This window comes from Lampris incognitus, chromosome 5 (genome assembly GCF_029633865.1).
Source record: "Lampris incognitus isolate fLamInc1 chromosome 5, fLamInc1.hap2, whole genome shotgun sequence".
Taxonomy (NCBI): domain Eukaryota; kingdom Metazoa; phylum Chordata; class Actinopteri; order Lampriformes; family Lampridae; genus Lampris; species Lampris incognitus.
The window spans coordinates 8,294,882-8,320,790 of record NC_079215.1 but is presented as its reverse complement, the minus strand read 5'-3'; the positions used below and the strand labels follow the sequence as shown (position 1 = coordinate 8,320,790).

The window sequence follows — 25,909 nt, the reverse complement described above, 5'->3', positions numbered from 1 at the left end:
GGTGTACTGCATCACAAGGTGACGTCACTAACCGCTCGGCTAAAGGGTCAGACCCGTTAGCTGGGGACTAACGTGTCTTATTAGTAATTTACAGTCGTCACCCTCCCCGGAAGCGCGCCATCGCGCTTTGTTCTTCCCGCGCTCCGAAGAGACTTCTGAGGATCTGCACACTTCCGGATCCCACCGCTGCCCCCAATGTAACCGGTTATTTTCTTGCCCGGTGCGGGATTCGATACGGGGTGTACTGCACCACAAGGCGACATCACTAACCGCTCGGCTAAAGGGTCAGACCCGTTAGCTAGGGGCTAACGTGTCTTATTAGTAGTTTACACTAGCTAGCTAGTTCGTGAGGGGGTCTGAACTGATAACCCCAAACACAAGTAAGGCTATAATTCATCCGGAAATACGTAAGAAAGTCTGACTCAGAAACCCCAACGGTAAGAAAGGGTGGTGTACTGGGCTAGACAAGCAAGCTGGCTAGCTACGTTACTTACACTTGCTTACACCATCATTCATGCTCCGCTCTCCTGGTTGTCAGGAGCAACTGCAAGACAGCAACGAGGTCGGCAATCCCAGTGGCAAGGTTAAAATGGTATGGTCCAGCATAGGGGTGTAGGAAATCGTTGGGAAACGAGTATGAATGACATTTTAAGTAGTTCGACTGTCTGTGTTGTTATTTTACCTTTTTTGGCGAGGGAGTTAACATTATCATTCATGATGTATTATTTGGGGGGGACAAATTCACCTCTTCTAAATATTGAGGGGGACACGTCCCCCCTGAGCCCCCCATAAGTTACGCCCGTGTGTGTGTGTGTGTGTGTGTGTGTGTGTGTGTGTGTGTGCCGTAATCATGGCGCCCTCTTGAGGATGAAGTCTCCACTGTCCAAAGCAGAATGTTGTGTTGCATGTACCCATCCCGGGTGGCACGGTGGCGCAGTGGTTAGCGCGGATGCCTCACAGCAAGAAGGTCCTGGGTTCGAGCCCCGGGCTAGTCCAATCTTGGGGGTCGTCCCGGGTCATCCTCTGTGTGGCGTTTGCACGTTCTCCCCGTGTCTGCGTGGGTTTCCTCCGGGGGCTCCGGTTTCCTCCCAAAGACATGTAGGTCAGGTTACTCGGCCGTACTAAATTGTTCCTAGGTGTGTGTGTGTGTGTGTGTGTGTGTGTGTGTGTGTGTGTGTGTGTGTGTGTGTGTGTGTGTGTGTGTGTGTGTGTGTGTGTGTGTGTGTGTTGGCCTGTCTAGGGTGTCTCTCTGCCTGCCGCCCAGTGATAGGCTTCAGCATCCCTGAGAGCAGGATAAGCGGTTTGGGTGGATGTATGAATCTACGTCATCCTCTCTGTGCGCGCGTGTGTGTGCGCGTGCGTCTGTATGTTGACGCTCCAGACTTACAAGCGAGAGGAGAAAGCCGTCCTGTTGATTTTTCCCACGTCACATCCGCTGTCCTCCCAGGGTGGACATTTCAGCCAGCAGCACCGCTATCGCCGGGCTCTCAGCTCGGGTTAAAGGTCAGCGTACCAGGAAGCGCCGAGTGCCTCAGCCGAGGGGGTTTAAGGAGCTATTGCAAACATTCATTTCAAGGGTCAGTGTGCATGTAAAGCACACCAGCAAACGCACAGCAAGCGAGCCTCGTCCCAACACCCCATTAACCCCCAGACAGCAAAACTGCCGTGGCCCGGATCCCGCCCCGGATCCCGCCCACGCTTTCATCCGGCGCTCCTTGTAATGGAGTGTGGAGGTGAAAGCTGAGTCAAACAGCGCCAAAACATTCAGTCGATCGGGTGCCAGTAAGGGGCACGTTGGCCTGTGCGCAGCCTCCATGCATCTTACCACCGGGCCAGTCTCTGGAAGAAACCCCTGTAGTGGAGGGCAGGAACTCTCAGTCATGAAGTTTTCGCCCCTTCCTAAAAGTTAGACCTTATGCTTACTCCGCTTTTGTAGGGGCATTTATCGCAAGGCTTTTTGAGTATTTAGAGTTGCGTTGCTACGCGGGCTCCTCCATTACTGCAAAGAGAAAATGCGCAGGGAGACGAATATGCGAAGACTCTAGAGTCGTGGCAGGACGTTCCATTTCTGGATGTCGGGGCGCCCTCTGCTGGTCTGTTTACCGATATGCGTAAAGCCTCTGGGCCGGTTTGCAGGTTTTAAAACCTAGGAATCTCTGGCAAAACTTGCCATCGATATTCATCGACAACTCCTTTTAACCCCCCGAAAATGACCCCCCCCCTTCACTTTTTGCTATGAGAGTCAAAAGTTTAGCCTTTAAATACGAGGTATGAATGGTTTTTCATCAGTATGTGTGAATTATTCTAGTCCATTTCCTGTTGCAATCACATGTGTCCATCATCTGTTTGACTTTGTTTTTCTTTCTCACACACCACTGCTGGCAGAAAGTTTGCGTGTTAATGCATGCAAGCTAAGTCCTGTGTGGGCCCTCTGTTTGCGTTAGGGATTAAATCCATACTGGTTTAAATCGCTCTCTCTCTCTCTCTCCCTCTCTCTCTCTCTCTCTCTCTCTCTCTCGCTCACCCCCTCTCTCCAGATCACATTGTCCGAGATCCGAGATTGAGATCTATTCTGACATGAACAACTGCCACGGTGGGTAGGTTCTGCCCACGCGATGCCAACATGTGTGCCCAGCTGGGCCGCCAGCTGCCAACACATAACCTATGGACCCACGCACACACACACACACACACACACACCCACACACACACACACACACACACACACACACATGCTGAGCATGCTCACAGACACACACTCGCATAGAAACCCACCCTTATGCGCTCGGACACGCAAACACACACGGCCATCTTTGCAGGCATGGCGGGGCTGGCTGTGTGAAATTGAGATAAGTAACAGAGGAATGACGCGCGCTCGCATGTGCACACTGACACGTGCACATTGACACGTGTTGCTGGCATTGCGCTGGTAGTACTGGCAGTATTGTAACCACGTTGTCTTGTGAAAATGGAGAGCAGAAGAAAAGAAAAAGAGCATTTTTAACTTATTTTTTCGAAGAGAGAGTTGATTAAATTGGTGCATTCGTCGTTTAATTCGGCCGAGTATACAAACGCTTTTCCTCCCGTGCAGGCTTTATAGCACTCCGTCACCACAGTCCCGTCTTTCCGCCTCCGCTCTCCTCAAGGAGTCACTGCTAAGGCCAACAATGACGTCATCGTTTGTATATTATAATGACACTCAAATCGTGCATGTTAAAGGATCAATAAGAAGAACGTAAAAAGGCGGTAAGCGCGGTCGCCTCACGGCGAGGAGGTCCTGGGCTCGAGCCCCCGGGGTCGTCCATCCTTGGTGGGTCGTCCCGGGTCGTCCTCTGTGTGGAGTTTGCATGTCCTCCCCGTGTCTGCGTGGGTTTCCTCCGGGGGCTCCGGTTTCCTCCTTCAGTCCAAAGACATGTAGGTCAGGTGACTCGGCCGTACTAAGTTGTCGCTCGGTGTGTGTGTGTGTGTGTGTGTGTGTGTGTGTGTGTGTGTGTGTGTGTGTGTGTGTGTGTGTGTGTGTGTGTGTGTGTCAGCCCTGTGATGGACTGGCGGCCTGTCCAGGGTGTCTCCTCACCTATTGGCCAATGACTGCTCGGATAGGCTCCAGCTTCCTGCGACCCTGAGCAGGATAAGCGGATTGGATGGATGGTTGGATGGATGGATGGATGGATGGATGGATAAAAGGCCAATGACAGGAATGCGGCCACGAGCTAAAGAAGTGACTGGGAGCTGAACTGGAGTTTCTGTCATTTGACAAAACTGTTGATGTATTTTTGTCACGAGAACCGTCGCTGCTACGAAAAATAAAGCACACTCTTGAATAGAAGTCATTGGACATGTTGGCAGAGGGTCCCTGCTCTGGTGCTCTTCATGAGGTTTCTCCCATTTATCTCCCCCGGAAGGTTTTCTTGTGGAGGTTTTCCTCATTCACGTCGAGGGTGCGACAGATGGTGTCGTGCAGGATTGTTGTATATTGTGCTGATTGTAAAGCCCTTCAGGACTGTACTTTCTGGGTTTTGGCTTTGCAAATAAACGAGTTTGCTTGTTACTTTGATTATTTTTTTTTCTTTCTTTCCCAGTGCAGGATAGAACCGCTTGCAGATTTGTGACAGGCATCTTTTTAATGAAGCTTTCGCTCTTCACGTCAGCGGTTTTGTGACACACACGAATGCGTGGTCACACTTGGTGTTTGAAATTAGTGGCGTGTTTTTGTGCGCGTGCGCCGGCTTCAATGTACAACTTTGTGAAACTGTTCTTCCTACGTCCGCCACAAGGGGGAGCTCCGAGTACACGGGAGCGCTAGTTGGTAAAGTTGGGCCAGCCAGGCTTCCGTTCTTCAGACAGCGAACAGCCCGACAGATGCGAACTCTCGCGTCTCGTGTCTCTCTACTTTTATCTGTTTTGAACAGAGACTATATTCCGTCGCCATGGAGACCAGCCGGTACCTGTAACACGTTTCCTATTTGAACAAGTAACGCTGCACATTTACTCACTTGGCATTTGTGGTTTCGTCACGGACTTTAATTCCCAATATCCAACCGCAAACGTCTGCAGAACTGTAAATATGTCAGCCAACAAAAGAGCCAATCGCAGGAGGGATAGTCTGCATTTTAATTACAATATTCTCCTCGTGCCACTGAGGTCAATATCAACTTTGACACTGCGGTTGGGTTTCAGATCGGACGCGCGTGACGTCATCGGACACCGATTTACATACAGCCAATCAGATCAAACCATCAAACCCCACCCGCCCTTACCACCAACCCCTGCTTGCAGTTGTCAACCAAAGATCATCTCATGAATATTAATGAAGACGCGACCACGCCCCCACAGCTCTGAGACGACTATGAACAGCTACGGACTACTGTATAAAAACACAATATTTGTCATTTACAAATAAAAAACGAACGCTGCTGCATGTCTTACAATACCACGCTCAAGGTTTTTAGATATGAAAAGTTAAATCTGACCACCGATATTGGTCGGACGTCAAAGATCCTCCGTGCACAGACTGAATTCAGGATGGTGACCGAAACTTTGCGTATGAAATCAATGGTTTGCTCTTCTTGCAACAGGGAGGCACGGAGAGATCTTTTTCCACGCGGCGGACATCTAAAGCCTGCAGGCGTTGACGGACAGCTCAAAGGCAGCCTCCTTCAGGGCAGTGCATTTAGACTGCAGACTGGGATCGCTGGTGCACTCGGCAGATGAAGGCCAGCGCTCCACCCAGGTGTTTTTGCCTAACATGTAGTTAAATCTGTCAGAAGGAGAAGAAAAGTAAAAGTTTAGATACATCTCATCGTGTCCTGGATTGGGGGAAAAAAAGCCAAATAAATGCATATCTACAGGACACCCAATCTGGAAATGACATCTGATTCATTTTTGGCTGTGTTAAGTTTTTCCAGTTTTCCCAGCTCTTCCAGCTCTTACTCGCCCTGTCAATACATTGCTTCCACGATATGAGCACCATGGCTGGATGGGGTCTGGACCATTTGGAATGATAATACAGTTGCAAACACCCGATGCAAACACTTGTGTTTTGAAGAAAGAGCAAATAGTCGCCAACGCACGTTATCACTACTGACCAAACTGATCTTTGTCATTTAGCCTCCTCACCTGAAAGTGTCACGGCTCGTTTTCCACAGGTCTTGTTCGGGGCCAATGATGAGGTATTGTGAGCCCTCCTGTAAATGGAGACCATCTCTGCAGCCTCCATGAGACATAAACAACCTCCTCTGGCCAGCCTGAACTGCAGCCTCATTTCCTAAACAGAGGGAAGGAGAGATTTGAAATAAACAGTTCATTGGTTTTGTATTTCTGTGTTACAGTAGTGAATTTGTTCTGAGTAATCCCAAAACTGGACGGTGTGCTCCAATTATTGGGGCATCACATTGCTCAGCCTCCCTGGAACAGTCTACTCTAGGGTGCTGGAAAGGAGGCTCCGACTGATTGTTGAACCTCGAATCCGGGAGGAACAATGCGGATTCCATCCTGGCCGCGGAACAATGGACCAACTCTTTACCCTTGGCGGAAGTGCTGAGGGGGGCATGGGAGTTTGGCCAGCCAATCTACATGTGTTTGTGGACTTGGAGAAGGCTTACAACCATGTACCCTGGGGAACTCTCTGGGGGATACTGCGGGAGTATGGGGTACCAAGGCAGTTGCTGCAAACCATCTGGTCTTTGTATAACCAAAGTGAGAGCTGTGTCCACATTCTCAGCACAAAGTCAAACACGTTTTCGGTGGGTGTCGGAGTCCGCCAAGGTTGTCCCTTATCCCCCGATTCTGTTTGTGATATTCATGGACAGGGTCCCAAGGCACAGCCAAGGTGAGGAGTGTGTCTGTTTTGGGAACATCAGAACTGCATCTCTGCTCTTCACAGATGATGTGGTTTTGTTGGCTTCACCAGAACGCGACCTCCAGCGCACACTGGGGTGGTTTGCAGCTGAGTGTGAAATGGGCGGGATGAGAGTCCGCACCTCCAAGTCTGAGGCCATGGTTCTCTACCGGAAAATGGTGGCTTGCTCCCTCCGGGTTGGGGATGAGTTGTTGCCTCAAGTGAAGGAGTTCAAGTATCTCGGGGTCTTGTTCACAAGTGAGGGGAGGATGGAGCGGGAGATTGACAGGCGGATTGGTGCAGCATCAGCAGTAACGTGGACATTGTACCGGACCGTTGTGGTGAAGAGGGAGCTGAGCCAGAAGGCAAAGCTCTCAATTTACCAGTCAATCTTCGTTCCAACCCTCACCTATGCTCATGAGCTTTGGGCAGTGACCAAAAGGCTGAGATTGCGGATACAAGCAGCTGAAATGAGTTTCCTCCGTAGGGTGTCTGGGCTCAGCCTTAGAGATAGGCTGAGGAGCTCGGACATCCGGAGGGAGCTCGGCGTACAGCTGCTGCTCCTTTGCGTCAAAAGGAGCCAGTTGAGGTGATTTGGCCATCTAATTAGGATGCCTCCTGGGCGCCTTCCTTTGGAGATTTTCTGGGCATGTCCAACTGGGAGGAGACCCTGGTGTAGACCCAGAACTTGCTGGAGGGACTATATGTCCACTCTGGCCTGGGAACACCTTGGGATCCCCCAGGAGGAGCTGGAGGGCGTTGCTGGGGAGAGGGATGTCTGGAGTGACCTACTTAGCTCTCTGCCACCGTGACCCAACCCCGGAAAAGCGGCTTATGATGATGAGATGATAATCCCAAAACTGTACCAACTATACACTAAGCACCAGAGGGTGTGAATCTAAAGGTTGTGGCTGAAAGTTTGTCTTAATCAGAAGTTTGGAGAGGTTCATAAAAAGGGAGATAACTGGGAAAGCAAGGAACAAAAAATGGCATGAAATAGTTATACGACAGGAGCATGTTACTGTCTACCATACTGACGTGTGGTTGAGGAAAGCTAGTGTTACAAGTTGTACAGTGTTGCAAGCTGATGTTAAACAGGCATCAAAGCAACGTTACTCTACTAATACTTGAGGGGAAATCCTTACCTCTTGGTTGGTTGAGATACTGTTCAAGGTTTATCTGACCACTGACCTACCCTGTCCCCACTGAGTTTGAGTATGTTTTTGTATTGACAAGTCAGATAATATAACAACAACACTAATGGCAGTGCAATAGATTGTGCGAAGATGTGTGCATTTGGTGCCGACACGGTGCACACGAGTGTACATTGTGTTTACTGGGTGCGTACATATGTGTGTGTGTGTGTGTGTGTGTTCAATTACATCAACTTACCCATCTTGATAACCTGTGTGAGTTCCATGTCATATGTGTCGTAGTAGCTCTGGCTGATATTCAGCACCGTCACCTTGTACACTGCAGGGCAGAATCACACCTTAACTAGTCAGTAATGAGGCAGGACCGGACCAGCCACTGTAGGGCTGATTATGCAGCAGGTTTGCAAAATTACGTTCACACATTCACCATTTCTTGCTACAGGAATTTGCTTTGAATTCAAAGGGAAATTTCACCTGTAATAATCCAGTGAGTACTGGTGGTCTCCATATCTAGTCTTTTAAAACTACAACCGTTGAGGAGAAAAAGGGGGAACCCCCCCCCCAAAAAAATAGAACCGCTTTTGCGAAATTAGCTTTGACGGAGGAATTGATGTCCTCCTGCCAAGAGAGCTTTTCCTACATTGCCTACATGTACCAGTGTCTCAATACCAAAGGTGTAGTTCTCTAGGCAAGACACGCCCCGCGTAGCATCCAGGCGCTAGGATTCTATGAAGACCCGCCCCTACTCTGCCTCTGATTAGCTAACCTTAACCCCGCCCTAACCCTAACCTTAACTAACCCAACCAACGGAGGCAACGAGTACCAGCCAATCTGGCCAATCCTAGCACTTAAACGCTACGCGGGGCGTCTTGCCTAGAAGTGTCGTTAACGCTTCCTTTACCTTCTTTCAGGCTTTTTTGGGGGGGGGGGTTCCCCGGGGGGGGTTCCCCAATTGTATCTGACCAATTACCCCACTCTTCCGAGCCGTCCTGATCGCTGCTCCACCCCCTCTGCCAGTCCGAGGAGGGCTGCAGACTACCACACGCCTCCTCCGATTCATGTGGAGTCACCAGCTGCTTCTTTTCACCTGACAGTGAGGAGTTTCACCAGGGGGACGTAGTGTGTAGAAGGATCACGCTACTCCCCCCGGTTCCCCCTCTCCCCGAACAGGCGCCCCAACCAACCAGAGGAGGCGCCAGTGCAGCGACCAGGACACATACCTACATCCGGATCCCCACCTGCAGACACAGCCGATTGTGTCTGTAGGGACGCCCGACCAAGCCGGCGGTAACATGGGGATTTGAACCGCTGATCCCCGTGTTGGTAGGCAACGGACTAGACCGCCACGCCACCTGGACACCCTTTTTTCTCAGGCTTTTGGTAGTTAGTGTGCGTGAGAGTGTGTGTGTGTCTGTGTGCACCTGTTGTAGTGCACGTGTGAGTGATGTAGTAGGAACAGGACAGGGGTTATAAAAACTGTATATATGTATTTGTGTTGCATCTGAAATGTTGTTTTATGTACATGGAGTACTTTATATTTGTGTTTTCTATCTCATTTGTTTCATGTTTTCTCTGTTTTACCGTCAAGCACACTGAGCTTACTTGTGTATGAAATGTGCTATACAAATAAAACTGACTTGACTTAATGTCATCCACTAACGATGATGGGATGGACGGCTCACCAGTGATGTCACTGGTGGACACTGTTCCACACAAAGACGACTGCTCAGCACTGGCTGCTAATGGACTGTTGTCCCCACAACATATAGAGATGATGTTGAAAATCATAATCGTTTCCAATCAAGATTTGCATTTTTGGTGGTAATGTTACTAGCTATTGTTTACCCTGTTTAGCTAATTGCTAACATTGTCCAGTTTTTCATGCTATTCTTAATTTTTTTTCTCTTTCTTGTAATGTAATCCACAATAACATCAATATAAAGATTGTTTATGAATTTACCTAGTTTTTATGTGTTTTCTATCATGCGTATTTTATTGTTGTATGTGGTGTTGTGGAGAAGAACGAGTCCCATCCCAGATAGCAGACACATTTGGGCCTAATCTGGGACGCTTTTGGTCCTTACGGCTCAGTAACGGCACTGGCAACTGTTTTGTGGGCCAGACGTGGCCCAAATGTCATAAGCCGGACCTGACTTGGATTACGGCAGGTGTTGTGTGGGCCAGACATGGCCCAAATGTAATGAAATGGGCTTATCGCACATACTATGTGGGCCAGATGTGGCCCAAATGTGGCCCAAGTGTGGCTGAGTTGAAGCAGCCACGCTCACCCTGGGTCAATGCCGTCATTCAAGGCCAAATGTGGGCTGTTAGATAACTGCAGATGTGGGCCATAATAGGGCCAAAGATTCTTTGCTCTCTGGGATCGCTCTGACTATGACATGGTTGGGAGTACGAATCCGTGTGACTCAGTTGGTAGAATACAGCGATGATGCATCCAACTGAAGGTAAAATGTATGTGCTGAAAATAATATAAGGCACTCTGGATAAAGATGGTGACCAAAATGCCAATTTGCATGGATTGATGGAGTGGTTCAAAGTTGTGTGTGTGTGTGTGTGTGTGTGTGTGTGTGTGAGAGTGAGTGAGTGAGTGAGTGAGTGAGTGAGTGAGTGAGTGAGTGAGTGTGTGTGTGTGTGTGTGTGTGTGTGTGTGTGTGAGTGTGTGTGATTTGATTCTGAGCAAGGGAGAGTGTATCACTGTATCATACCATGGTGTAAAGTTCTGCAGGCAAACGTCTCTCTTGTTTTGTCTGGGAAAGTTTCGCTGTCACTCTTGGAAACACAACAGTCACCTAAAAATTAGAGATCAGGTTAGCACTGATGCTGTTGGGTGCTACACCCCCCCACCCACATCATCATCATCATCATCATCATCAGCGGACACTCGGGGTCGAGTATGACCGTCCTCCCTCTGGGTCCCTCTGGGTCTTCAGGTGGGCGTAGAGGCTGATCCTGGAGCGGCATAATGGGAGGACGCCTGCGCGTGACAGCTTTTTACGTGGAGTGGCTGATGCACCTGCAGCCACCACAAGGTCCTTGGTAGGGGGTGGTCAGAGTCCAACGGCATGGAGAACCAAGATGATTAGGGGCCACCCTCTGTTGCAGCCTTCATCCATCTGCACTGCTGCTTTGACCTGGAGGCATCTTCCACCAGCTCTGCCGTTGAGGTCTTTGTTGGATCGCGCTTCATCTGGAACATCCCCCTTGACCTGTCCGCCTTGGGTGACTCTACCAGGAGCCAAGCCCCGGGCGGCACAGCTCTTGGGATCATTGGTACACGCATGCTTCTCCACTACGGCAAGGTGGCGATCCAGGAGAACACGAACACACACACACACACACACACATTTCCTGAGTGGCAGACACACCATGCACACACTTACCCTGCGTGCAGCGGCAGACGTTGTTCTGGCAGATCTGACTGAGATCCTCCCGGTCCTCGGTGGGAGTATAAAGGTGACTACAGCGGTGGTCTGACAGAGAGAGACAGAATCAGCAGGCTTGGCATCCCAACACTCAAAACAACCCGAAAGTCACCTCACGCTTCAACTGAGGTCGGCATACATGTTGTAGTGCAAAAACCAGATATCACTGTTGTTTTTCAAGTCCTGAACAGAAATACCCCCATCCATCCATCCATTATCTAAGCCATTATCCTGCTCTCAGGGTCGCATTATTTCTTTTTTGTCATGTATATTTCCAACATATGTTCATTGCAGTTTTTGTACAGTTGCTCAAATGTCTCTTACGTGACATAAATAGTTTAGCTGGTAGTATGATTTGGAGGGCAGTTCCATCCTCAGTGTGATAGGCGGCGCGAACTCACGTTTGCGGCGACCTCACCCAGTGCCGACCGTGCAGTGTCTTTGTCGGCGTCTAAGTTTGTGTCTTTCGTGTGAAGTGTTTTTTTTTTAATATTATTTGATGGCCGAGAGAGCTTACGGCCCTTTCCGGAGTTGTACCCGAGAGAAAACACCGCGGCGGTCTGGCGGCGTCCTCGCCTAGCATCGACCGTGTGGTGCTTTTGTCGGCGTCTGCGTCGTCGTGTGTCGAGGGTGTCTGGCTGGGAGAGTTGGCGTTGGATCGGCTGGGGGAGCCTGGTCTGCTTTGTCCGATGGGCCCAGGGACCACGGCCCCTGCCTGGAGCTGTGCCCGGGGAGGAAACGCCGAGGGCGGTCTGGCAGGGCGCGGAGGTGGGGCGGGCTAAGCTAACTGCTAGCCCATGCAGACCGGCACTTCCGACAGTCATCCTGGCTGGAGTTCCTTCTCTGGACACAGGAGGTTTTTTTGGACTGTGTTGCAGGGTGGACTGTGTTGATAACTTTGTTTTGTTTTTATTTCTTCTCTCTGTTGTTTATGTTTTTGGTGGTGCCGTTTTTGGGAAAATTTGGATGTGTGTTTTTTGTGTTACACTGCTGTGGGCTGGGGGAAACGAAATTTCATTTCTTTGCGTACACAAGTACGTCTAAGAAATTACAATCAATTGTTCCTGATTCCTGGTAAGGCTAGTGTAACCTGCTCCCTCCTCTTTCTTTCTATTTTGCTCTTTATCCCCCCCCCCTTTTTTACACGTTTTACATTCTCTGGATACAATTGGGGGGGGGGGGTCCAGAAAAAAAAAGGAAGACAGATCATAGCGCCACTCATACAAAGAGTTCAGTTGCAGCCGCGCGAACCGTACTTTGATTACAAAAAAAGCGTCCTGAAACTCATCAGACAAACCTGAACGGTGAAGACGGCTCTGTCCGAGCCACGGTGTATGCCAGTGTCTGAAGCTGCTTCAGAGGTATCGAACATGTGTTTTTCATGTCCGGCGAGTGTCAACCTGGACGTGTCGTTTGTTATTGTTGCTGGACTGGCTGTTGGTTTCCTACCTGGGTTGTAGTACTCGTAGACGGTGACAGAGGAGGGCTGGAGGATGCCCACCCTGAACCTCTGCTGAAGCTTGAAGGTCAGGATCTCTGGCTCTCGGTGAGAGACCTGAGAGAGTACAACAAATACAACAGAGTGGAACAGAAACAGAGACAGCTGTTCAGATTGTTCAGTAGCACATTATCCCACCGCCGTTATAAAGCCTCATGCAAAGGGCAGAGCAATGCAGAAAAGTGCATCGTCGGGGAGAGCGGAGCAGATCGTACTCGAGCAAGGCAGACTATAGTGGGGCAAGGGCATTCGGGTGGCGTGGTGGTCTATTCCGTTGCCTACCAACACAGGGATCGCAGGTTTGAATCCCCGTGTTACCTCCGGCTTGGCTGGGCATCCCTACAGACACAATTGGCCGTGTCTACGGGTGGGAAGTCAGCTGTGGCTATGTTTCCTGGTCGCTGCACTAGCAACTCCTCTGGATGGTCGAGGTGCCTGTTCGGGGGGGAGGGGGAACTGGGGGGAATAGCGTGATCCTCCCACGTGCTACGTCCCCCTGGTGAAACACTTCACTGTCAGGTGAAAAGAAGCGGCTGGCAACTCCACATGTATCAGAGGAGGCATGTGGTAGTCTGCAGCCCTCCCCGGATCAGCAGAGGGTGTGGAGCAGCGACTGGGATGGCTGGGAAGAGTGCGGTAATTGGCCGGATACGATTGGAGAGAAAAGGGGGGGGGGCGGAATACAGTGGAGCAGAGAATAGAACAAAGGAAGAGAACAACCCAGAAGAATAGGACACAGCAGAGTAGAGCCCACTATGTAAAGAAGATATATATATTTATGTATATATATATATATATATATATATATATATATATATATATATATATATATATAGGAGGAACATGCAGGGCAAATATGACCTTGGCATCAGCTTGTCTATACTGAAATAATTTGGAATGAATGTGCCAAGTACAAAAACAGAGACAGGGCATAAGTGTGAACATCTGGTGCAAACAGTTGCATGTGCATATATATTTTCACACACTGGAGAAATGTGGGGGACTTTTCACCATCACGGGAGCCGGTGGCTGCTGTTACCTTGAAGAGGTGGAGGATGAGGGAGCCCCTGTCACTCAGGTTGTCAACGACCTGGAAATTGCTGATGTAATGATCCACCCTGTTCGTAAGCTGGACACAAAAACAAGCACGGAGCTGTAAATATGAACAGCGATGTCCTGATTTTCAAACTATGCTGCCGGGGGTGGGGGTAGGTGGGCCGTGGGATGTCCGTAAAAGAACACAGTGTTTAGTGTTTAATGTTGGCATGCGTTGTCTGTTGTAGGCCATGATGAAAAAGCGGGATACTGCAAGTGATGAAAAACATAGACGGGATTGTTAGCTATCTCACTTTTTGACAGGTAATGAGAATAAAAGACAAAAAAAAGCAGTTATAACACTCCTCGTCTGTCGATGGCGCCAAGTTATCGTGTGTAAAAGTGCTGCACTGTGTCTCTGCAAATGGCCAGTACTGAGCTTAAACTTTGTGATGTGTTGCTGGGACAGAAGTCAGGGTTGGTGTCTACCTGCTCCAGGTCAGACTGGTCTGGGGTAAAGCCTGTAGGCAGACTGACATCCAGGATCACCATCCTGACATCTCTGGGGCCTAAAGCTCTGTGAGACAGATAAAGATGAAGACGGTAAAGATCATACAACAACAAAAAAACGAAATTTATTCAACAACAACAAAAAATTACATTAAATCATTCCGCTTTTTCCGAACTGAAGATGCTGAACTAAAGTCTTTTTAGGGGGGGCGGAACTGGGGGGGGGGTACTTGGACTTTTTTGGAGGAGCAAACAAAATGTCATTTGCTTTTTATGTGAGCGAACCGATCATAACGGCTTAATACATTTTCTCTGACAGTTGTCAGCAACTCCCGAGAGCCACCAAGCGAATGCAGATGTCTTTGTCATCATGTGCATCTAAGTTTGCGTATTTGTTTAATGGCTGAAAGAGCTGGCGCCGGACGGGCTGGGAGAACTTGGTCTGTTGCGTCCTGTGGGCCCAGGGACCACGGCCCTGCCCGGAGCTGCGCAGGAAGAGGAAGCACTGAGGGCAGTCTGATAGGACACAGAAGCGGGGCAGGCTAAGCTAACTGCTAGCCCATGCAGACCGGCAGCTCCGACAACACCAAGGGTGTTCTGGCAGCAGCCTCGTCTGGCCGTTGACTGTGGTGTTTTTGGTGTCGTCGTGTGGAGTGGGGGGAGGTGTGTCGAGGGTGTCTGGCTGGGAGAGCTGGCATTGGATCGGCCGAGGGAGCCTGGTCTGCTGCGTCCTGTGGGCCAAAGGACCACGCCCTGCCCGGAGTTGCGCCTGAAGAGGAAGCACCGAGGGCGGTCTGACAGGATGCAGAAGCGGGGCAGGCTAAGCTAACTGCTAGCCCATGCAGACCGGCAGTTCCAACAGTCATCCTGGCTGGTGTTCGTTCTCTTGGCCAGTGATTTCTTTTTTTTTTTGGATATGCTGGATATGTGTTTTTTTAGTTTTGTAGCTTTTGTAGTTATTTTGTAGCTTGGACATATGTGTTCTTGTAGCTTGGATATATGTGTTCTTGTAGCTTGGATATATGTGTTCTTGTAGCTTGGACATATGTGTTCTTGTAGCTTGGATATATGTGTTCTTGTAGCTTGGATATATGTGTTCTTGTAGCTTGGATATATGTGTTCTTGTAGCTTGGACATATGTGTTCTTGTAGCTTGGATATATGTGTTCTTGTAGCTTGGACATATGTGTTCTTGTAGCTTGGATATATGTATTCTTGTAGCTTGGATATATGTGTTCTTGTAGCTTGGACATATGTGTTCTTGTAGCTTGGATATATGTGTTCTTGTAGTTCGGATGTGTTTTTGTCTTTGCGTTGCACTGCTGTGAGCTGTTGGAAACGATATTTTGTTTCATTTCATGCACTTGCATACATGAAATGAAACAACAAATAAATGTTCCTGATCCCTGACCATGCAACTTTTTTGACTCTTACTTCAGACCAAAATGTAGTTGAAGGAGCACTTTTTCCTCAAAAGGTGGATGGTGTGATGACGGCCTATTGAGTAGCTAGTCAAGTGGGTTAAAAATGAGCCTTAAACTACAGTGTTTTTTAACCTAAGCACTGGTGCGCTGAAGGATTACATTGCAACTCGGTGTGCTGATGTGAGCCCGCGCAATACTGAATCAATTCTTGTGAGCCGTCTGGGTGGCGTGGCGGTCTACTCCGTTGCCTACCAACACGGGGATCGCCGGATCAAATCCCCGTGTTACCGCTGGCTTGGTCGGGCGTCCTTAAAGACACAATTGGCCGTGTCTGCAGGTGGGAAGCCGGATGTGGGTATGTGTCCCGGTTGCTAAACTAGCATCTTGTTGGTCGGCGCCTGTTCGGGGGGAGGTGAATAGTGTGACCCCCCCACACGCTACCTCCCCCTGGCAAAATTCCTCACTGTCAGGTGAAAAGAAGCAGCTGGCGACTCCACATGTATCGGGGGAGGCGTTTGGTAGTCTGCAGCCCTCCCCAGTTCGGCAGAGGGGGTGGAGCAGAGATTGGGACGGCTCGGAAGAGTCGGGTAATTGGCCGGATACAATTGGGGAGAAAAAAAAAAGGGGGGGGGAGATACTGAATCAATTCTTGGTTTAACTAACGATAGCAAAATAACGACTTAGAGTAAAAATACTGCAGTTTTCCTTTAAGAGTAGTACTGTGGGAATACTGCATGACTATGCCGAGTGGAATTCCTTTACCAAATCCATGAAGTTTGCGGCAGAATTAGGCGTACGGATAACTTTAGCTTCCTCCAGCTTGGAACGTGCGGGTCAAGGAAAAATGAATTAACACGCGTTCTCCTTCCGCAGCAACCACTGTCAAAACGCCGCGGAAAAAGGCGCCACTTCCAGTTGTTACATCGGGGCTGACCAATGACAAAATTGATGACGTTAGCGTGAGGAAGGTCGGCACCTTGCTAACAAGGAGCATATTTGCTCCTTTTCAACTTTCCCTGTGTGAATAAGCGAGACAAAACGTGAGAGGAAGTGTGATAAAATAGTTGTTCACCTCACACGAATGGTGAGCTGGTAGGATTTTTCCACGTCAGCTGGAGGCTTCTCTGCAGGGACAAACAGACACGGTCATTGGTTAATTTTGTATCCATGTGATAAAATTGTAAATCCATAAAATCTTAGCAGCTGTATTTCGTCCTAAGTGTATTGATATTTTTTTTTGCCGACCACTTCATGAAAGTGTGCTCATATATGTCATAAAAGTTAATTTCATAGGGCGTCCGTGTAGCGTAACAGTCTATTCCGTTGCCTACGAACACAGGGATCGCTGGTTCGAATCCCCGTGTTACCTCCGGCTTGGTCGGGCATCCCTACGGACACAATTGGCCATGACTGCGGGTGGGAAGCCGGATGTGGGTATGTGTCCTAGTCGCTGCACTAACACCTCTTCTGGTTGGTCTGGGCGCCTGTTCAAGGGGAAGGGGGAACTGGGGGCGAATAGCGTGATCCTCCCATGCGCTACGTCCCCCTGGAGAAACTCCTCACTGTCAGGTGAAAAGAAGCGGCTGGCGACTCCACATGTATCGGAGGAGGCATGTGGTAGTCTGCAGCCCTCCCTGGATCAGCAGAGGGGTTGGAGCAATGACCAGGAAAGCTCAGAGACAGGGGTGATTGGCCAGGTAAAATCGGGGAGAAAAATCCCCCAAAAAAGAAAAACAAAGTTGATTTCCTCTTCACCGACATTAAATCCATGTCTCCCCCAATTTTCTCCCCAGTTGCACTTGGCCGTTTACCCTGTTTTCCGAACCGTCCCGGTCACTGATTCACCCCCTATGCTGATCCAGCTAGGGCTGCAGACTACCACATGTCTCCTCCGATACATGTGGAGTCGCCAGCTGCTTCTTTTCACCTGACAGCGAGGAGTTTCACCAGGGGGACGTAGCGCGTGGGAGGCTCACGCTATTCCCCCCAGTTCCCCCTCCCGACTGACCAGAGGAGGCGCTCGTGCAGCGACCAGGACACATACCCACATCCAGCTTCCCACCCGCAGGCACAGGCAACTGTGTCTGTAGGGACGCCTGACCAAGCCGGAGGTAACACGGGGATTCGAACCGGCGATGTCCACGTTGGTAGGCAACAGAATAGACCGCCATGCTACCCGGACGCCCCATTAAATCCATGTCTGTGTGGGGAAAACACGACTTGAACTTGACTGATTTGAGACGACAGATAATGAAAGTATTGTAAAGGTGCATGTGCTTTATTCGTGGAGAAATCGAATGACTGGGTGTGGCATTAAACTACGCACCACTATTAGTGTAACGGTGTGAGGGAATTTGACCTACCCCTGGATTCTTCAATGGCGACGCTGAGCTCAAAGTCTTTACAGCCCTCTTCCTCGTCCGCCTCGTGCAGCTGGTTGTAATAGGTCACGACCTGAGGTCAAAGTTGATAGTGTGAGGAAATGACCCTGCACGCAGATTAACAAGAACACTTCTGAGAGAAAGGTAACTGGCTTTAACCAGCGCTGACAGACCTAAAAAAGACTTCCACATGGTCACTGAAACATTTCCTCACACTTGTAACTTCAGGTGGATAAGATCTTGGATTTCCAAAAATTCCTTTTTCAAGAAATTGGAAAAAGCCCAATTCTAAACCAGTCAAAAATTTCTAAATTAACTACCATGAATTTTAATTTCTTTTACTTACACTATGTGTAGGTTTTAATGGATTTCATGGGTTCCAACAGTATTTTTAAAAAATCAGATAAACCTTGACAAACAACACACACGCACACGCACACACACACATATATATATAGAGAGAGAGAGAGCGTTTTTTTTCCCGGAAACCATCAATGGTGTTGATAAGAGTGCTCAACTAAGGAGGAGTGGAATATATATATATATATATATATATATATATATATATCCCACCAATGTAGACATGTTGCCATACTTCCAATATTCCCTGTCCATTCCCTTGTGCTTCCACTTCAATTTCCGCATCCAGGGGGACCTGCGAAAGCAACAGAGAAGAAGAAACTGTTCAGGAAATATTTGTCAACAAACAGATGTGCAAATATTACTTCGATAACACTTCAGAATAACTACACACTATGAAGAATTAATCATTACTAACTACTGAATTAAGAATTTGTAAAGCAAGACATGCACCAGTGAGTGTGTCAATAGATGGTTTATAAATACTTATTAATACTACAATTCATGATTAATTCAGGTAGTTACTAGTTTTTAGTTATGTATTCAGTACTAGTTGTCAGTGGTCACTAATACTTAACTAATGTTTCATAGTGTGTAGTTATTATAAAGTGTTACCCAATACTTATTTGTGGAAGCTAGTTTTTAGCTAGCTAATAGCTAATAAATACTTATTAATACTGCAATTAAGGGTTAATTCTGAACCATCTGAAGATTTATAAGTATTTATGAAACATCTGTTAACACACTCATTAACATTGGAGAATGTCTTTTACAAATGCTTTTCATATATGCTTTACAAATACTTTACAAATGCTTTACAAAAGATGAACTCAGTCGTTACTAATACTTAACTAATGCTTCATAGTGTGTAGTTATTATAGTGTTACTGTTACTTCACACTCACTGTTATGAAAACAGTTTTGAATGCATTTGTTCATTTCTTTATTACTTCCATGTTCAGCTGCTAATGTGTCAAATTATTCCTGCAGAAGACACTGAAGGCTGCACAAGTTCGCATCCAGCAAATCCTACCACCTCGCACCTGCTGATCCTCCTCCCCTCGCTTACTGATGTTTCACATTCACTTATATTCTTCCAATCCATTGACTGGTGAATGTAACATGTTTTATTGTAAATTTTAGATTCTAGTTGAATTTTTTTTGAATTTCTTTTTTGTGCCACACTCTTCCAAGTCGCTGCTCCACCTCCTCTGCTGATCCGGGGAGGGCTGCAGACTACCACATGCCTCCTCTGATACACGTGGCGTCACCAGCCGCTTCTTTTCACCTGACAGTGAGGAGTTTCGCCAGGAGGACGTAGCGCGTGGGAGGATCACGCTATTCCCCCCAGTTCCCCCTCCCCCCCGAACAGGCGCCCCGACCGACCAAGAGGAGGCGCTAGTGCAGTGACCAGGACACATACCCACATCCGGCTCCCCACCTGCAGACACAGCCAATTGTGTCTGTAAGGACGCCCGACCAAGCTGGAGGTAACATGGGGATTCGAACCGCCGATCCCTTTAATGGCAGGCAATGGAATAGACCACCGCGCTACCCAGACACCCTCAATTCTAGTTTAATTTTAATTTGGCCTGTAAATACGCTTCAATTTCAGATTCTAGTTTAACTTTAAATGTTATATTTTATAGCTTCTTCTGAAGTTAGCCTGAATCCTCGGCATTTCACTGCCACCGCTGTATTGTTGTGCATTTGATAAGTAAACTTGAAACTTGATTGCCCTGCTATTGGACAGTACTCTCATGGCCGCTATCAAACACGCAGTGTGTGCCCAGTTTTACCCATCTTACCCTGGAGGAGCGCGCCAAGTAGGAGGTCTTCGGGTCAAAGTGGTAGCGGAGAGCCCTGCGGCCTGCTCCTCTGATGTTGACCTCCATGCTGAGGTCCTCTGGAGGCTTTTCAAGCAGGTACGCCGACAGAGCCTGAAGGACCACCATGGTGGACTAGGGAGATTGAAGGAAGGAGGGCAGGGGAACGATTGAATGAATGAATTAGATGCAGAATGTGTTTAATTAATTTCCAAGGAACGTTAATCTGTAGCATTTAACAATCGGAGGGGAAAAAAAAAAATCGAAACAGTCTCTCGCAGAGGGCATGTGCCCATATCATAGCCTAACGTTATTAGTGTTAATTAATTGTAATAATTTTGGCTCTTGATTGTTATATCTTCTTATTTTCAAGAGGCAAATGCCAAACCTTCATCAGATTACCGGGCTGTGAATAATTTTTCGAATTATGCATCCACTTTTATTTGACCAGACGTAGAGATCGTGTCCAACCGGCCGCCATCAGCAGCCGTGCTTGTACAGCTTTCTACTCCGATAAAACGCTTCATTAACGTGCACACCTACACCCAGAGAATAGGGGACTCAAACATAAAATCAGCTGGTGTAGTGTTTGGTTGGGACGACAACCTGATTACACACAGCTTTCTATGGTACATAGTTGGGGTATTTTTACTGACGACCCCCCCCCCCCATGGTACCTGCGTCGAACCGTAACCTCCGCCTATCCTTCGTTGCCTGGTGAGCCATTTGAAGGGTGCAGCCGCTTTTTCCATGTGGCCGCCCTTCACCAGGGCCAGGAGGGCGTAGCCGGTGGCCTCCAGGGTGAACAGGCTGCTCTGGCTGTCAGGCCAGTGGTTGCCATCTGCAGACAGAGTACATACCCTCTTTTCACCAATGGTTTACAATGGCTTTTCCATAACATTTATCTCAGTTAGAGGGGTACCATATGTTTTAACACTATATATGACGTAGAAGTGGGTCTATATTTCAAATACTGTGCATAAGCTACTCTACCCTCTCGCCAGCTTTCACATCGGGCTGTCTTTACTGTGGCTATGTTAACCAGCAGGACATTATTCAGCTTATATTTTAGTTTTGGCGGCATGGTGGCGCAGTGGTTAGTGGAATTTGGCAACACTTTAAATTACAGGCTGTTCATTATGCAAAATTAACCAAGTAATATACAAGTAAAGTCGATGTAATTAAACTATGATGACAGTGTATGAGTGAAACAGTGACGTGCGGTGAGGTTCGTGGCTGGTGAGGCACTGACTTTTTCAGAGTCAGATTTACAAATATATGAACCCAATATAGAAGCTTCAATTCACCATTCATTTGGCAGCTTGCACATCGACTACTGCTTGTGTTTCATATCTCATCAGCATTCTTTACACACAAATAATTAAGGTACATATTTGGTGAAGGAGCGGCTCTGATGACACCACAGCCGCTCCGTCATAAGTCTGAGCTACCAGCTTTTCGACACACTTGCATTTCTCCAACACTCCCAAGACATACTCAGCTATAGCCGGGGCCCGTCTGTCATCACTAACATCATCAAAGCCCAAAAAGGCCTCCCTCACTTCACATGCCGACTCACTTTTAGCCACATAACGCAAAATGATCTGGGCTTTGTTTGTGACATCCGTTGTCTCGTCTACTTCTACAGCAACAAACGGGGCTGCATTAATCTCCCTTTTGATATGGTTTCTTATCACATCACCGATTGCTTCAATTAAATCGTTCTGAATTCTGTTTGACAAGCCAGAAAACACAGCGGATGTCTCCAAATGTCTAGCTAACCTTTCATCTTTCTCTGCAAAAGCCTGTAATAGTTCTACATAGTTGCCACGATTAGAAGAGCTTGTACTCTCATCGTCACCACGAAATGCCAGTTGCTGTTTGGCTAGGAAGCAGGTTGCTGCATTAATGAGGTCTTTTAAAACCTCCCGGGTTTCCTTTACCTTAAGCATTGTGGACGGAAATGCTTAGTCGCCGTTGTTCATCCAAAGCCAAATCTATTCTTGAAGATCCACAAGTTTTCAAAGCAATTTGGCTTTGAATATGAGTAGTGGATCTTTCATGTTTGCTGAGGCTTCTTGGTAGATTTTTCAAGTCACAAAACCCTGTGTTAGTTAGTCCAGACATTACCGCGTGTTGAGGACAAAAGACCGGGAAAGCAGAAAAGGCGGTTTCTTGTGGCACAGCCACACAGCCAGTCTTGTCGGGTGCACCACCACCGCTCCGTTTGAAAAGGGCGAGTTATCTTCTGTCCCGTTGTTTGAAGCAAACCTTTTAGCTCCGGCATTGGTCTTCATTTATCATTATCATCATTTATCCCTTGGCTTTTTGATTGAAAGTCCAGTTTTGAGAAACTTTTGAGCTTAGATAGAGAATCTACCATTGTTGCGGTCAGAATTTTTTTTCAAAATAAACGAACTGCTGTAGTGAACTTGACTCTGCGTTAAAGAAGAGCAACAGCAGAAGAAAGCGTCCTGTAAACCCGTGGGCTCACGCATACGCCCCCTTCAGTGAGGCAGAGGTACTGGCTGCCTCATCTCACGCTTTTTCAGTGCGGTTTTATGTCAGATCAGCAAGACTAAATACGTTATACACACACATGAAATACATTAACTATTTTAAGGAAAGTGAGGACACATAATAAAAGTGTCTACAAACACGACGACATTGGTGACAAACCGTGAGAAAGCGAAAGGCACGCGCTCAACCCAGTTTGTGAGGGATTGCGCAACCCGAGGTGAGGCTCCACTCCTCGCTGCCTCAACTCGCGTATCTCCCCTCTAATTGAACAGGAAATATGCAAATTCAGCGATTTGGATAATAAAAATGATTTCAATTATTGGAATTGTACATAAATTACATTTATAGCACAGATCAGTAGACAAATATTAATTTTTATTTTATTTTATCATCATTTGTTTTTTCTTTTCATGATGAAAGGTGAGGCTCTGCCTCACCTGCCTCCCCTGACCACACGTCCCTGGAGTGAAATAAGGTCTTTTTATGAGCAGCACAGTGGCCCAGTGGTTAGCACTTGTGCTTCACTGCGAGAAGGTCCTGGGTTCGAGCTCCGGGGTAGTCCAACGTTGGGGGTCATCCCGGGTCGTCCTCTGTGTGGAGTTTGCGTTTTCTCCCTGTGTCTGCGTGGGTTTCGTCCGGGGGCTCTGACATGCAAGACATGCAGGAAAAGTGACCCGGCCATACTAAATTGTTGCTAGGTGTGTGTGTGTGTGTGTGTGTGTGTGTGTGAGCCCTGTGATGGCCTGGTGGCCTGTCCAGGGTGTCTCCCCACCTGCCACCCAATGACTGCTGGGATAGGCTCCAGCATCCCCGCGACCCTGAGAGCAGGATACGCGGCTTGGATAATGGATGGTTGGATGGATGGATATTCAAGTTTAACAGCTAATTACCATTTATCCCTGTAACACAAAGGATTCAAAATGTGTACGTTCAGTACAATGTGATTTGCGAATTTATCCCATATAGTGTGATGTAGATCATAATGACAAGCAAGCCAACTAGAGATATAGACTAAAAAAAGAAAGAAAGCCACTTTATTTTTTCATTGTACAGGTTACAATGATATGTGTTCTCTGCATTTAACCCATCCTATTGTATAGCAGCAGTGGGCAGCTGCAGCGCCCGGGGACCAACTCCAGTTCTTCTTCCCATTGCCTTGCTCAGGGGCACAGACAGAAGTATTTATCCTAACATGCATGTCTTTCTGATGGTGAGAGGAAACCGGAGCACCTGGAGGAAACCCATGCAGACACGGGGAGAACAAGCAAACTCCTCAACGAAAGGACCTGGGACGGCCTGGGGTTCAAACCTAGGACCTTCTTGCTTGCTGTGAGCCACGAGTGCTAACCACTGGGCCACTGTGCTGCCCATACAAAGACCTTATTTAACTCATACACTGTCATCATAGTTTAATTAACTTGCGATGTGTGGAGGTGCGGTAAGATGGCGGCAAGAACTCACGTTTGCGGCGGCTTCACCCAGTACTGACTATGCAGTGTCCTCGTCCATGTCTACATATGTCTGCGTCTTAATTTCTGTCATTGTGTAAAGTTTTTATTTTGATCGTCGATTTGTTTCCCTTTTAGTGGCTGGGAGAGCTGGCGCTGGATCGGCTGAGAGAGCTTGGCCTGCTGCGTACTGTCAGCCCAGGGACCACGGCCCTGCCTGGAGCTGCGACCGAAGAGGGAACACCAAGGGCGGTCCGACAGGACGCGGAAGCGGGGCAGGCTAAGCTAACTGCTAACTGGGAAAAATGAAATTTGGTTTCTTTGTGTACGCAAGTACCTGTAAGAAATTACAATGAATTGTCCCTGATTCCTGATTTACATCTATTTTACTTGTATATTACTATTTACTTATATATATTACTTGGTTAATTTCGCATGATGAACAGCCTGTAATTTAAAGTGTTTCCGAATTCAACATTAAACCTGAAAAACAACACTAATCATGTTTATTGACCACCCATCTCGTCTTATAAAAAGGCAGAGTCAGACAGAAAATGGGACGGTACCTGGAGATGCAGCTCTTAGTAGCAGACGTGTAGGGTCGAAAACACTGTCTTTTGCGAGCAGAGTCAGCGCGTAAGAGGCGATAGCGACAGTGTAGGGTCTCCTCGACGGGGAGTTCAAGGCTGTTTTCAGGTAGGTGGCTGTCTTACGGATGGCAGCCTATACACAGAAGACAAAACAACAACTACAGTACTGACGTCCATTCTGGATTCCCTTCAAAAAACCATTATGGCAAACTTTGCGACAAACCCATTTGGAAATCTTTCAAATCAGAAATAGTATTTCCCATCACAGAGAGGGAGCCTTCATCAACGTATCCTCTCACCTTTCAGTCCATCCATGTGCTCATCCACTTTTAAATCCGTTCATCCATTCGTTCAATCATCTGTCTGTCATACATCCATCTATCAACCTTTGATCTATTATCATGCCGTCTGCTCAAGTGTTCATCCTTTCACTCCTTCTTTTCATCTCATCTCATCTTCAGCCGCTTCTCCGGGGTCGGGTCGCGGTGGCAGCAAGCAAAGTAGGGCACTCCAGACGTCCCTCTCCCCAGCATCGCCCTCCAGCTCCTCCTGGGAGATCCCAAGGCGTTCCCAGGCCAGATTGGACATGTAGTCTGGGTCTACCCCGGGGTCTCCTCCCAATTGGACATGCCCGGAAAACCTCCAAAGGAAGGCGGCCAGGAGGCATCCTAATCAAATGACCGAACCACCTCAACTGGCTTCTTTCAACGTAAAGGAGCAGCGGCTCTACTCCAAGCTCGCTCCGGATGTGTGAGCTCCTCACCCTATCTCTAAGGCTGAGCCCAGACACCCTACGGAGGAAACTCATTTCAGCCGCTTGTATCCGCGATATCACCCTTTCAGTCACTACCCAAAGCTCATGACCATAGGTGAGGGTTGGAACGAAGATTGACTGGTAATTGAGAGCTTTGCCTTCCGGCTCAGCTCCCTCTTCACCACAACCGTCCGGTACAACGTCCGCAGTACTGCTGATGCTGCACCAATCCACCTGTCAATCTCCCACTCCGTCCTACTCTCACTCGTGAACAAGACCCCGAGATACTTGAATTCCTTTCTTTTCATCCTTGTAAAAGGACCAACTATAGCAACATATATCTCCATTACCTCCACATTCACCCCAGGGTCTCCGGTACACTGGATGCCAGCCTCCTCAGCCTCGACCAGCGCTATGAGGACGAAGGCTGTCAGAGTGATCTCAGAGTCTCCACCACGTAGACCGCCCTGGAGACATACAGGAGAGAAAAGAGGTTTTTTTTCTGAAATAAGTGAACAGCAAAAACGCGTATCTTAACAAAAATGTGTCAAACTACAATAATTCTTTGTTAAGTTATGCTATCCATCCATCCATTATCCGAACCGCTTATCCTGCTCTCAGGGTTGCAGGG

At 48.0% G+C, this 25,909-nt stretch overlaps 1 protein-coding gene across 1 annotated transcript in view; it reads right to left on the bottom strand.

Moving 5' to 3' along the window:
* Positions 1-4,597: 4,597 nt before the first annotated feature.
* Positions 4,598-25,909, bottom strand: part of c3b.2 (complement component c3b, tandem duplicate 2) — a 75,638-nt gene continuing 54,326 nt past the window's right edge. Inside the window, exons 29-43 of the mRNA XM_056279726.1 lie at positions 25,629-25,745; positions 24,501-24,657; positions 20,644-20,807; positions 19,949-20,101; positions 18,377-18,436; positions 17,764-17,854; positions 16,473-16,524; positions 13,957-14,044; positions 13,472-13,561; positions 12,384-12,489; positions 10,893-10,982; positions 10,218-10,301; positions 7,730-7,810; positions 5,617-5,764; positions 4,598-5,257 (exon numbers count right to left, since the gene is read on the bottom strand). Of these exons, the coding sequence (XP_056135701.1) occupies positions 5,113-5,257; positions 5,617-5,764; positions 7,730-7,810; positions 10,218-10,301; positions 10,893-10,982; positions 12,384-12,489; positions 13,472-13,561; positions 13,957-14,044; positions 16,473-16,524; positions 17,764-17,854; positions 18,377-18,436; positions 19,949-20,101; positions 20,644-20,807; positions 24,501-24,657; positions 25,629-25,745 (1,626 nt within the window). The 3' untranslated portion in view covers positions 4,598-5,112. The remainder of the gene's footprint in view (positions 5,258-5,616; positions 5,765-7,729; positions 7,811-10,217; positions 10,302-10,892; positions 10,983-12,383; positions 12,490-13,471; positions 13,562-13,956; positions 14,045-16,472; positions 16,525-17,763; positions 17,855-18,376; positions 18,437-19,948; positions 20,102-20,643; positions 20,808-24,500; positions 24,658-25,628; positions 25,746-25,909) is intronic.